Below are 13109 nucleotides of genomic sequence, written 5' to 3'. Positions count from 1 at the left end.
AAAGAGATGACAAAACTAAAATAACAAGGTGCTTTCTGAGTGCTTTGTGAGAAGATACATTTACCCTGACTCACCTGCTTATTTCTCTCATTTACTTATGCACACATACACAGAAAGTCTGCCCAAGGCTCTGTAAGTTCAGGAGTCTGCCTGTTCTTTGAGGAGGATGCATGACTCTCATATTTAGTAATTTCCGCCCTGGTTTATGGTATCTGCAGCTGAGTTTCCCTGAAGTTATCCCAAGAAGCCGATCTCCTCCTGGGAGGCTGGGCAGCAGCAGGCAGGAGTGTGGTGTCCATAAGCACTCCTTCCTCCATCAGAAATGCCGAGGAAATGGTGAACATCTCCGAGATGAGAGATGAAGGAATGTGGGGAACACTCATGTATACTTAGCTGTTTGAGCTAGAAAAAGATATTTTAACCCAAATTATTGGAGGCTGCGATCCGACAGCTGTGAAGGGTTAGGTTATGAGTCCCCAGGGAACAGTTAGATGTTTTTACAATTGTTATTCTGTTTCTTTTAGCAAGACGCTGAGTTTCTGGGGCTGGAGCTGCAGCGCAGGATTGATGAGGTAGAAACCTTAGGGTTAGCAGATCTCAAGTCCTCATGAAATTTTGGGTCATCTGCATTTGCATTCAGCAGGGTTATAGGCAACACGGAACATACCAGCTGCAGAGGAGGAGAGACTGTGGGAGCACAGGTCTGTCTCTGTCATGGTGTGTTTATTCCTGGATGAAACACTGAGTGCCACAGAGCAGGGTGGTGTTTTCTGTTTGCATTGCGTTGCAGGCTGGGCATGGCACCATTGACCCCTCCTGGCTGCCACCCCAGAAATCCCAGTATGAAAGCAGCTCTTGTGACTCTCCTCAGCATTTTTTTTTCCCTGTTTCCTATTTCACCCCCCTGTCTCACCCCAAACAATTTTGATTCCCCTGTCCCTGGGATTCATTCTGCCACAGCCCCCAAGGGTTTGTTGACAACGGGTTAAAGTGAACTTCATAAAACACATGGCGCCAGGGTTATTTTTATAAAGTGAACATCAGCTGAGCAAGTTCTGGAGACGGCACTGAGAGCCAGGGATCAGGAACAACAAACAGTGCTTATCACCCCGCTCCTCTGCTGAGGTCAAGTCCATCAGAGGCTTTATTGGGAAAGGGGCTGGTTCCTAGGCCATGGACAGCATCACATGCTCCCTGCTTTATAGGTAATTAAAAAAATCACCAAGTGTCTTTTCCTATGGGGTTTGCTGTGCTGCAGAGGGACCTCGTGGTGCAGATGGTTCACAGGACTGGGGAGGCTGCACCGATGGGTGTCCCTGGCTGCTGGGACCCCCTGAGATGCTTTATATCTCAGCTTTTGGATATCAAAGCTCAGAAATGCTGTCCCCTGCAGTGTGCTGTATCCTTGGGGTATCTCCACTTTGCTTAATTAATCAGTGCTGAGGACATTTGCAGGCATTGGCACGCCATCGTCTCAAACTGCAGGAGCGGTCAACTAGACATCTGTGGTTCAAGCCATCTACACTTTCATACAAATACTGAGCACAGTGTGGGAATTGGCATGGCCCTGGGACCTCCTGCAGAGGAGGCTGGATGTGGCCACCCTGTTTTGGAGGTACAGAGGTGCAGATGGAGGACAATCTGATGGGACTTCAGGGCTGGTGTCATTGCCCTGGGACAAATGTGGCTTCGGGGTTGATGTGACTGACCTTGACATGAACAAACCACAGCTTAATATGCCAGCAGAGAACCTGTAGGAGGCATCAGAGAAGTCCCACTTATCAACCAGTCCCACACCCCAGTGATCCCCAGTGCAGCAGTACCATGCCCTTTCAGCCTTGGGTCTGGTTCAGGCCCACACCTCAGCGGTCAGGGGATGAGGACAAGGGAGAAAGAAAGAGCCTATGGCATCACCAGACACCAATGCCCCCTTTCCCAGTGCCTTTCCTCACATGTTTTTCCATGCTCCCCCAAGCCATGCAGAATAAACCTCTAACCAAGGCTAAGGATATCTGACCTGGCCAACAAGGGATGACTTGATTCCTTTTAAATCTGCTTGAAATCTTGGTTTTTCTCCAGCTCTTCACAACAACTTTTCTATCAGGCTGAGATGTGCTGGACTTGGCCGCAGCCTTGCCAAAGGAGAGCATGGCCAAAAGGGAACTGAGTTGGGGATTTTGGAGTAGCCACGCCAAGGGACAAGTGTTGGCGTGGTGTGAGCAGTGGGACTCTGCTCCAGTGTGGGGTTGCGAACTCAAAATAATTGACAAGCTGATGGTCTCCAGAAATCTCTCCCTGGTGCTATACCACCCATTGGCGATCTACAGATTTTTTTAAAGAGGAAAGTGGCTCCTGAAGTGCTGGTTGCATGACTCTGAAAAACATCCCTGTTATTTCAAACCTTTCCATTGCAGTCAATTAGAACTAATGAATCACATTAATCGAGTGTCACTTTTGAAAACCTGCAAGTTAGAATGTTACATATAATTGCAGGCTTCTGGGGGCAGAATGGCAAGGGCTCACTTCACTGGTCCAGGGGAACGCTATCATTCATTATGTCCTTCAGTCGCTCATCCTCAGGCTCATACAGAGCTAACAGCCATGCACTCAGCAGTGCCTGTGAGAGCCTGTCCAGGCAGTGAGGGGATGGCAGCACTGTGCTTACCAAACCAATGGGCTGGCAGGTGATCATAGGATCATAGAATCATTTGGTTGGAAAAGACCTTTAAGATCATCCAGTCCAACCACTAAACCATGTCCCTCAGCACCTCATCAACTCGGCTTTTAAACCCCTCCAGGGATGGTGACTCCACCACTGCCCTGGGCAGCCCCTTCCAGTCTCTGATAACCCTTTCAGGGAATAAATTTTTCCTCAGATCCAATCTAACCCTCCCCTGGTGCAACTTAAGGCCATTTCCTTTTATCCCATTGCTTGTTCCTGGGGAGCAGAGACCAACCCCTCATCGCTACCCGCTCCTTTCAGGAGCTCTAGAGGGCTCCCCTCACGTCCTCTTCTCTTGTCCTTCTGGGAGTGAGGGGCCCAAAACTGAACACAGGATTCAAGGTGCAGGGGAAAGAATCCCTGCCCTGCTCCTGCTGCCCACACCAGTGCTGGGACAGCCCAGGATGGCGTTGGCCTTCTTGGCCACCTGGGCACTGCTGGCTCATGTTCAGTCACTGTCGACCAACACCCCCAGGTCCTTCTCTGCCTGGCAGCTCCAGCCACTCCTCCCCAAGCCTGTAGCGTCCATGGGGTTGTTGTGACCCAAGGGCAGGACCCGGCACTTGGCCTTGTTGAACCTCACACAATTGGCCTCAGCCTGTGGATCCAGCCTGGCCAGGTCCCTCTGGAGAGCCTTCCTGCCCTCAGGCAGATCAACACTGCCACCCAGCCTGGTGTCATCTGCAAACTGACTGAGGGAGGACTTGATTCTCCTCATCCAGGTCACTGTTGAGACTGAGGTGGTCTCAGTCTTTGGCCTCATGGGAAGAACAGGTCTAAAGAAAAGCCCAGGAAAGGTCTGCCCTGCATCCCAGCAGAAAGAATGGGGCCATCACCGGGGGATAATTTTTTTTTGGCCATCATTGAATCATTGGGTGGTTGGACATCTGCTAAGGCCAGCAAGGGAGGGCCCTACCTGGACTGCAGAGGACAGGAGCCCATCAGCTTTCGGCAGGGACTCCTCTCCCATTGCTGCTCACTGCAATGTGTTGCACTGTCTGGACTTTATTGCATTATGCAAGCAATCAGCGTAATTTTAGAATTACAGAAAAATATAGTCTGCATTTCCTCCCATTGATGAAGACCACTGGTGCTTGTGTGGAAGGGATGCAGAAAGGTGAAAATGGAGTAAGGAGTCTCACTGCTCACAAATGACACATAAATACTAAATAAAGCAGCCAAGAAGATGGTCAGAAAATTGTATTTTGTACTGTAAGGGTTGGAGCTGTTTGGATGGGTGAGAAAATGATGGAAAGGTGCATGAGAAATCAGAGATCACAGATGCATCACACATCCGCTGTTCTCAGAGTGGTGGATTGCAAAGAGCCTTCCCCTGTATAACCAGAGTGCCTTCTCTCTCTGCAAAGAGGCTCTGAACAGAGCCCAGCAAGGACTATTTTAATTTAAAATAGGAAAAATAAAAGATGACTGTTTCCATCTGACACAAACCAGCACAGGAAGATTGCTGTGCTTTCCTTTGGGGGCAGGCGGGGAGGGATCAGCAGTTCCTAAAACTCCCTGGATTATTTTAAACTAGGGTTATGTTTCACTTGATTGTTTTTATTGGTATTTAAGGGGCAGGAGAAAGTAAGGGGTGTTACTATAAAAGGAGATTGGAGTATAATTCCTCACTCTTGCATCGGTTTTGCTTGGTGTGATTGCACCAGTTTGGTAGAATAACACAGGCGTAATGAAATGCAGGCCTCAGACAAAGCCCTTGGCAGGCCACATTTTCACCAGCTCCCTCTCCCCTTCCTTCTCCCATCTCTCTGCCTTCTCCTGACTTGCCCTTTCTCTACCCATTAGCTCAGCAAAATGTGTTGCAGTTGCAAGCAGTCAGGGCTGAGCTCTCTGTGCCTGCCAGGAGTGTGTGGGGAAGCCAAGCAAACTCCCCTTGGGCTGTCCCAGCCTCACTGAAATGTTTCCCTCGGTGGCAAATGCCAGCAATTCCCCCAGAGCGGGGCTGGGTTCACGTTTCCCTCACTCTATACCCCTGACCTCACTGTCTGTCCTGGCCAGCATCTGTCCATTGTGTGGCCATGGCCAAAAAATGAGCCCACGCAGGACAAGGCACTCGGAGCCACGTGGTGGAGGCTGAGGTGATCGCTGCCACCCCGAAACCCAGAGATGTCAAGCCCCGAAACCAGAGACAGGAACTAGCTCATAGCTCTGGTAGTGAAATGCATTCCTTTGCCAAGCGAGAAATATGCACAGCTCACCCTACAGCTGGGAGAACTGGTCGTTTGTAATAATATTTGTTCTGAACTCAGCTCCTTTGGGACTTTGCAAACAACCCGCCACTGGATGCTGGGTCCAGCAAACGCCATCATTCCACAAACATTTCACAATGCAAGTCAGTCTCTCGTAGGAGAGCTGCTGGCTTTGACCCGGTGCTGTGCGAGTGCTGTGGTAGGTCTCGCTTTATGGACAGATTCTCTTGAAAGGGGATGGGATGCATTTCGGGCTGACTCTTGACTGGATAAACAGCCATGGTAAATTGTCTTATTTCACTGGTAACGCCAAATGCTTCATGAGCATTTACTAGTAAGGCCCTGTTGTTTAAAGTAAACAAAATTAGACTTTTTATCTGCAGATCACGGTGACTTGTCACTGTGTGGCCATGTCCCCTTCACAAAACCACCCTGCTGCTGCAGGCAGGTGTGGTCCAGCCTCAGCGTTAGCTCCGTTTAGTTTCCCTCTGGCTCATCCTGCTGACAGATGGCAGCTCTAAATGGAAAATGGTTTCAGCGTTCATCAGAGGAGAAACGGTGTCCTAGGCTGCACTGATGGGGAGAAAAGGATCCCCAGTGCTGCAGTTTGTTACCCTGCTTCACGCAGGTGTCAAAGCAGCATTCAAGCGCTCTCCTGCCAAAACTGGGGACCAAGGGTCTCCCAGCAGCTCTGCGCCCATCGCCTTGGTGCTTGGCACAGAGTTTGAGAAATGGGTATTTTATCAGCCCCTCCGGAGCAGCGGGGACTTGCAGGGAAGCCTCCTGCCAGCGCATTGTGTTGAGCTGCAGTGACATCCAGTGGCTGTTCCCGATGGACCTCCTCGGGCTGAGCGTGCGTCTCTGCCAGGATCACTGCACATCTGGCATGGGGAAATGCAGATTTTTCTCCATGCAGAGCCAGCAGTGACCTGCTTGGGAGTTTGATATGGATCTCAGTAATCTTCTGCTAGCTCTTAAAGCAGAAGAGAGATGTTGTATTTTGACCTGCAGATGTATTTCAAATAATTTAGAATTTGTTTTCTGTATATTCCTCACTGTTTATAAGCTGTTATTAACAAAACATCCCTGTGCAAGGCCTTCCACAGATAGACAGCAAAAGCTTTTGCCACAAAGAAGCATCTGCATCATAGCTAGAATTTACCAGCTGTAGATATTTTGTAGGCACCATTGCAACAAAGAGTCATAAAAAGCCCACCAAAGGTTGATAGTGCTGCTGTTCCCATGTATTTAAGAGCCTTTTTGGCATTTCTAGAGAAAGACATGCAGAGTGTGTGAAGGTGTACAGCAGAAACAGGGACCGATGGCTGTGTGTGTTGACAGAGCAATGCCTGGAACCAAAATTAGAGTGGGAGGTCCCAGTGGTGGAACTGACTGGGATCTACTGGGATCATCAGGAGTGGAGCTGGCACAAAGGGCAAGACTGCAGGTTCAAAGCACGAGGTGATCAGATCTAGGAAATAGCGGGCTCCTCTCTCTTCATGTCCCCTTAGAACTTTTGAGCAGATTTAGCACAAAAATAGTTCCTGTGTGTGTTAACGCTCTCTGTTTTGTGTTTGCTCATCCCTTCAGGAACCAGTGAAGACCTATTCCAGGACTCTGAGGGGCGGGAGGGATCTGAGCCAATTGAGGAACACCAGTTTTCAGACCTAGAGGAATCTGACGATGACGATGACAATGAAGATGAGGACGATGAGGAGGAAGAGGAGAGCCAAGATGAACCACCTTTAAAATTGCCGGAAGGCAAGCATACCACCCTCCCGATGCACTCTTCAGGTGGCTCTCCGTCTTCTCAAGAGGAAGGCACCGAAATTGCATTGTCCACAGCCCAAAAAACTGTTTCCAGCAGCCAAAAAGTAGGTGAAGGCCAGCAGGCCTCCTCCTCGGGGCTGGAAACAAAGTGGTCAGCAGACAGCAGTGACATTGCTGTGTGCCACAGCTTCTTGAGTCTCCACAGACCAGCTTTGACCTCCACCGAACAATTGGCTTCTGCTGAGAGAGAGTCTGTCACAAGGCCACAGATGTCCTTGGTGATGGACCTGTCAACCTCAAAAGACACCTCCCCACGAAAAAGGTGGTCTCCGAGCCAGGACTCTGGCAGAGGTGGTGGCAGCAGCAGACCAATGCTAGCAAGAAAACACTTATTAACCAAAAACGAAACTTCACCGAAACGGTTTTCACCAACCAGAGAGCTGTCTTCTCTAAGGTGCCTGTCTCCAGGGAGAGGTTTGTCTCCTTGCCAGCGCGTCTCTCCCAGGAGGGAGGCGTCTCCACTGCGATGTGTGTCACCAAGACTCGAGCTGTCGCCCAGCAGGCATCTTTCCCCCAGGAGAGAGCTGTCCCCCAGAACATACCTTCCGCCAGACGGAGAGGGCTCCCCTGTGAGGCACTCGTCGCCAAGCAGGGAGATGTCATCGGTCAGATATTTGTCGCTGAAGAAAGTCTTGTCTCCAGGCTGTGCGGAGTCGCCTCGGTATCCATCCCCCGGCAATGAGGACTTGCCTGGCACTAGCAAATCAGCAGCAGATGACAAAGTTCAAAGCTCATATCAAGCCCAGCATGGGATATTATCTTCAATGCCTCTACCTCACAGGTTCTTTGGCAAAAACGTACAGCTCTACGAGTCCAAGCTGGTAAGTTCAAGCCCCCCTTGCCTTCCAGCCCCTGAAGTACATTCTTTGACATGTTTCTTAATGAAGGTTGTAATGCAGGAGTGCACAGTGACTCTGACCGTGACTGATGCCACAGGTAACCCAGAGAAAAGTGACAGCAATGGGTTTTGCACCCATTTTGGTCCTGCCCATCTCAGCTGAAGAGAAATAAAGTTGTCCCTTCTCCAAGGGATCGTTTACAGCCCTGATCCACCCAATCTTCTTCTGAGACAAGCAGTAAGAATGACTGCTTAATAATGGTTAGTAGTCACCAAAAGGCTTTTTTTTTTTTCGTTTTCCTGGGGATTTCACACCCATTTCTGAGATTTCACCAGCTGGGGTGAAGCTGTGACTGTTTTTCACTGGTCAGTGACCTGAACGAGCTCTGAACCAGCCATTGCACTCCATTGCTGACTCCCAGGCTACGGACACACACAGCCAACTGTGTTAGATCAACTGCTGGGAAGTGTTTGTTTGGACATCTCTGATCTCATCTCACTTCTCTCTTCAGCACAGAGAAGTGTTTCCCACTGGGTCCAGAAAATTATTTAATCTCTCTGCTGGACCTAGCAAATCCTATGGGTAAAGGAAAACTGCATGTTCCTTCCACTGCTGCAGGCAAATTAGATCTCGGGTTTGGTGGAACATTTCCCATTTCTACTATGTGTTTCTTCCATGTCTATGATAATGTACCATCTTTTGGTGCTGCCTTACTTCTGCTTCCCACTACAAGTGTTCGTCTTACCTTCTCAGAGACTATCCTTTGTTTTAGGTCCAAACTTCTGCTTACTTTAATGCTATTTCCCTTTCTGTTCGATTAACTTCTTGTGGTAAATTTCAGGGCTTGTGGAAACCCTGGTCCTTCAACTCTAAAGCATCTCCATCAGGAAAACTGCCCATTGCCATTACTTGTAGCAAATCCTCTACACTCCCTAGCCCACAGTAGGAGATAACATTATATACCCCTGCTTATCTGCCCATTCACACCTTTTAACTTATGCCTTCACACACACTCCTTTTTGCTCCATTTTCCTGCTCCTTTTCTGCTCCCAAAGTCACCACTGCTTTTCTCATCTGCCTTCAAAGCAACAATAAGGACCTGAAGGAGAAACCTCCTGCTTATCAGCGAGGTGGACAGCTGGGCTTTCAGTGCAAAATGACAGAGTCAGTAAGGCTACAAAAGACAGAGATCAGAGGTGGGTTTATCAGATCCCATATGGAGCTCTCTGCTCAAAACTGGTGCCCTGTGCATTGCTTGGAGGCTTGGAGATGATCTTAGCTTAGCATCAGTGTCAGGCTTTCTGCCAAGTCTGCATCAGGCCTGGCCGCCACCATCTCTCTTGCAGTGGAATTCTCCCCTTTTGTGGCTGTTTCACCACCAAGATGATTTTTGGGGGTTTCTCAGCATCCTTATAGTGATTCTGCCAAGACTTAATGTGGATAAGGGAGGTTTGTCAAGTGTTTGGACTCATAACTGCTGACCAAGTATACACTATCTTCAACGGCTCTTGCTTTCTCTCTCTTCTGTCGTCTTGCTGCTTTCCTCTGTTTCTTCCTCATAGAGATCCAGCTCACAGGGTCAGGCAATTCTCTATAATCCTACAAAGAGTTATGCCCATGCCCTCCAGCAAATCCTCAAATTTTATAGCTAAGGCCATCATAATGGAAAGTTGATTTCAGTTTCTGTTGCTTCCTCTTCTTGGGAGTCCTGTTTAGGGGTTCAGTTATACCCTCATCACTAATTAATCCATTTCTGTTTAGCCACGTATCTCTCCATGATGCACATTAGGAAACTATGTGAAGCACCGGGAGAGAAAGAGGAAAAGGTAAAATGGTAGGGTCTTAACCCTTGATTTCTACAGACCACACCATGAGGGTGGTGGTGGGGACCACAATGATGGGTGTGCTTTATGGCAAACGAGAGCTAATGCTACCTCTCACTCAGTCCTAAACATCCTTGCAATTAGCAGCTGTACAGGAAAAATGAATGACATTATTCTGGGCTCTCAGAAACATCTTGTAGTGAAAAGAATCCAAAGTGGCTCAGGTGGCAGGAGACAGTGGCATCCTCTGCCGAGGTTTCAGAGGCAACTCTGGTAATAGGACATGGGACAGTGGTTTTAAAATAAAAGAAGGTAGATTCAGACCAGACATAAGAAATAAATTTCTCACGTTGAGGGTGGTTAGGCACTACACCAGGTTGCCCAGAGTGGTTGTAGAAGCCCCATTACTGGAAACATTCAAGGTCAGGTTGGATGTGGCTCTGAGCAACCTGATCTGGTACCAATGTCCCTGCTGACTGCAGGGGTTGGACTGGATGAGCTGTAAAGGTCCCTTCCAACACAGCACAGTCTGTGATTTCATAATGATTCAAACCTGAACCACAACCCTGGATCTGTGCCCCAAGAGATCATGGGCATATTTATACCCAGAAGGCAAACACTGTGGGTTGTGTTACTCCTTACCTTAAGGGTTTGGGGGTCCAAATCTTCCTCATTTGACTGATCTCCATCAAATTAGAATAAAATGTTAACAAAATCAGTCCTTATTGTGAGTATTAATTATGTTAATGTTATAAGCTCTATGTTGCATTGACTCAGCTGTTTCTTTTCCCTCTTTGATTCAGAAGATTGAACCACGAAGCCCAACATGCTCGCCTGGCGTCACGCAGCCCATCTGCTCCAGACCCTTGCAGGCACCTCATGAAATACACGTCCATGCTCCCAGCCGAGGGGAGGAGAACGTCTTCAGCCACCTCCCATTGCATTCACAGCAACTCACGAGGACCCCGTATCCTATGATTCCCATTGGGGGCATCCAGATGGTCCAGGCGAGGCCAAGCTTGGTGCCCAGTTCGGTCGTGTCCCTGCAAGCCGAATACTTCACCTCTGGTGGGAGCAGCTTCACGGAGTTCAGCCGGGCTCCCAAGAGGGACGAGGAACCGCAGGTCCCGCGGGAGCCATCGTCGGCATCCGTCTCCCCGGTTGCGAAGGTTTCCAAATACACACTGTCCCCAGAGCTTGCGAGCAGTGGTTACTTAGAAGAGAAAATGAGGACTAGTGAGCTTCAGCAAAAGACAGACCAGGAGGAATACAGGGTACAAGTGTTTGCCGAGTCCAGCCACGTGGAGCAGGCGGGCTGCTCGGCGTCCCCCGCCAGCCCCAGCACAACCGACGAGCACTCTCCAAAGCCTTCGACAAGCGGGGAAGAACCCTTGAAACAAGCGGGCAAGAAGCAATCTGGCAGCTCGAGCACTTCTTCGGAATCATCCTGCACTTTCATCTCAGACGCCCCCTCCCAGCTGTTGGACCGGAGCAGCAGCACTGGCTGCCTCTCAGAGCCCTCATTGAGCCACCCGCACGCCCAGCCCTTCTCCGTCCGGAGGAGAAACCTCTCCGGAGAGCCCAGCCGCCAAGGGGGCTCCTCCAGGAAAAGCAGTCCACACCCAGAGCACGCAGATTTAGGTCAAACTCAAAAACAGGTGGATGAAAACACGGGAAGTACTTAAGCCTCCACCATCTGTTCCACCTTTAGGCTTCCTATGTAAAATCAACAGACATTTTCAACACTATTTCCTTTAGTATAATCATCGCTATAAGAAGCACTCTAGTGAATGACCAAACCCATGGAAGATTCCTGGTTTTCTTTGTCCCAGTCTGGTATTATCTCCACATGTATGCAGTTACTTGTGCCTTTTTCTATACCTTTTGTTGCTTGAAATGTACAAAAAATGTTTGAGGCTGTGAATATTTTTTTAGAGTTTTTTGGAAAGGGGTTTGTTAGACCTTGTCTTTTTTGCCATTTAGGTGTGCGTTATTATGGGCCTGAGAGATGCAGAAAGGAAAGGGTTAAGCATTTTAAGAGGAAGAAGATGCACTGAAAACAAAAACAAAACAGAAAAACTTTTTTATATTGATTAAATGATTAAAAAAAAGAAAACCAAACCCTTGCTCCTGTGTACAGAAGTTTATGATTCGTATTTATTACATGCTTTATTTAATTCTCGCAAAGTGCTTGGTTTTTTTTCTCGCATCCCTCTGATTGCCTATGGTTGTGCTTTAAACAGTTGAGACTGCTTTACATTTGAAAAATGTGTTTACCCTGAACTTGTAAATGAAAAATAGCACTTCCGTGAGGAGGGGGAGACTCCTTAGCAGGGAGAGAAATTGTCACTCATGAGAGAAAACAAATCTTGAGCATCCCTCCCTCCTGCAGAACCCGTCAAAGCACTTTTCTAAAAAAAGGGACACACAAAAAAAAGGTTCTTCTTCAAAGATTTAACCGCAAGAACATAGGAATGTATCGAATGTAGAGCCAGTGCCAGGAACGGTGTCTCTCGCTGGACGAGCCGGCCTCCTGCTTGCTTTAGTCCCTGCATCCCGTGGCCGCTCCGTGGTGCCCCGCATCGCCCAGCAAAGCCATGCCCGTGCCTGACCCTCTTTGCTGGGCTGGAAGCCCTCTGTACGTACCCGTCTTGGTTTAACAGTGGAAGCAAACTCAGCCTTGCAACCGTTTTTCCTCCATAAATTTTGCATTTTGGACCAGCTCCCTCCACCCCCATCCCCACTCGGTCCCGGCTGCGTTGGGTTCTGGGGATGTGGGAGCAGTTTGTACTCCATGTGTACGCCTGTGGCTCCGTAACCCACCAGTGACTCTGTGTCTTGTTTGACTTTTATTTATTTATTTAAGCAGAATGTCACAAAAAATAGTCCTTGTTGTGCAGATGGGCCCCTTTTTTTTGGTGTTTTGGCAGAAAAAAAGTTCTGATGCGGAGTGGTTAATGTTTGCAGTCAGCTTGTAATGCATGCACGGTGACTTTTTCCAGAGCAAATTTTTAACTCTGAGCAATGGCCTCTACTGCCAATAGAAACGATACCAAATACAGAGAGACCCGATGGAGCCGTTCCTCTCTGTCATGTTAACACGGTTTTTAAAATACAAATGTTCGATATGTGTTTGCCCTAGCAGACAGCAGGCTCTGTACTACTTCAGAGGGTTTTCTGGTCTATGGAATCTGTACAAACCTCTTTTTTTTATTTAAAAAAAAAAAAAAGAAAAAGATAGAAATATTTAACCAGTGGACCAGTTCTTTCTTCTTTCAGAGCTGTTCCAGTTTATCGGGTACATAATACACTTTTTTAAAAAAAAAATTAAAATAAAAAAAATTAAATCAAATAAAACCCTGAATGAGAACATATTTCTTTGCCAGACTTGATGAGCTATGAACTGTTCCCGTACCACGGGCAAATAATATTAATTTTTTAAATAATCTTCTGTGATTTTTTTTTTTTTTTGCTTTTCTTGTAAAGGGAATTAAGTACAAAAGAAGATATCATGGAAATAACATTAAGGCTGTGACACTGACCAAAACAACATCCAGAACCCATTTATACCTTAATTAGCACTTTTATCAAGTTTCCCTTTTTCCCATCTCCCCCTCTTTGGCCTCGAGCCTGGAATTTTGTTCTGCTTTGGCGGAGCAGGACTGGAGCTCAGTGCAGCACCGCG

The 13109-nt window shown here is 48.0% G+C and overlaps 1 protein-coding gene across 1 annotated transcript in view; it reads left to right on the top strand.

The window, feature by feature from the left end:
• Window positions 1–11109, top strand: part of LOC104544891 (transcription factor HIVEP3-like) — a 59947-nt gene extending 48838 nt beyond the window's left edge. Inside the window, 2 exon segments of the mRNA XM_010189894.1 lie at window positions 6523–7583; window positions 10228–11109. Of these exon segments, the coding sequence (XP_010188196.1) occupies window positions 6523–7583; window positions 10228–11109 (1943 nt within the window).
• The last annotated feature ends 2000 nt before the right edge of the window (window positions 11110–13109 follow it).

This window comes from Mesitornis unicolor, unplaced genomic scaffold, assembly GCF_000695765.1.
Source record: "Mesitornis unicolor isolate BGI_N332 unplaced genomic scaffold, ASM69576v1 scaffold188, whole genome shotgun sequence".
Classification (NCBI taxonomy): Eukaryota; Metazoa; Chordata; class Aves; order Mesitornithiformes; family Mesitornithidae; genus Mesitornis; species Mesitornis unicolor.
The sequence above is the reverse complement of the archived record's forward strand: the minus strand, read 5'-3'. Positions and strand labels throughout refer to the sequence as shown.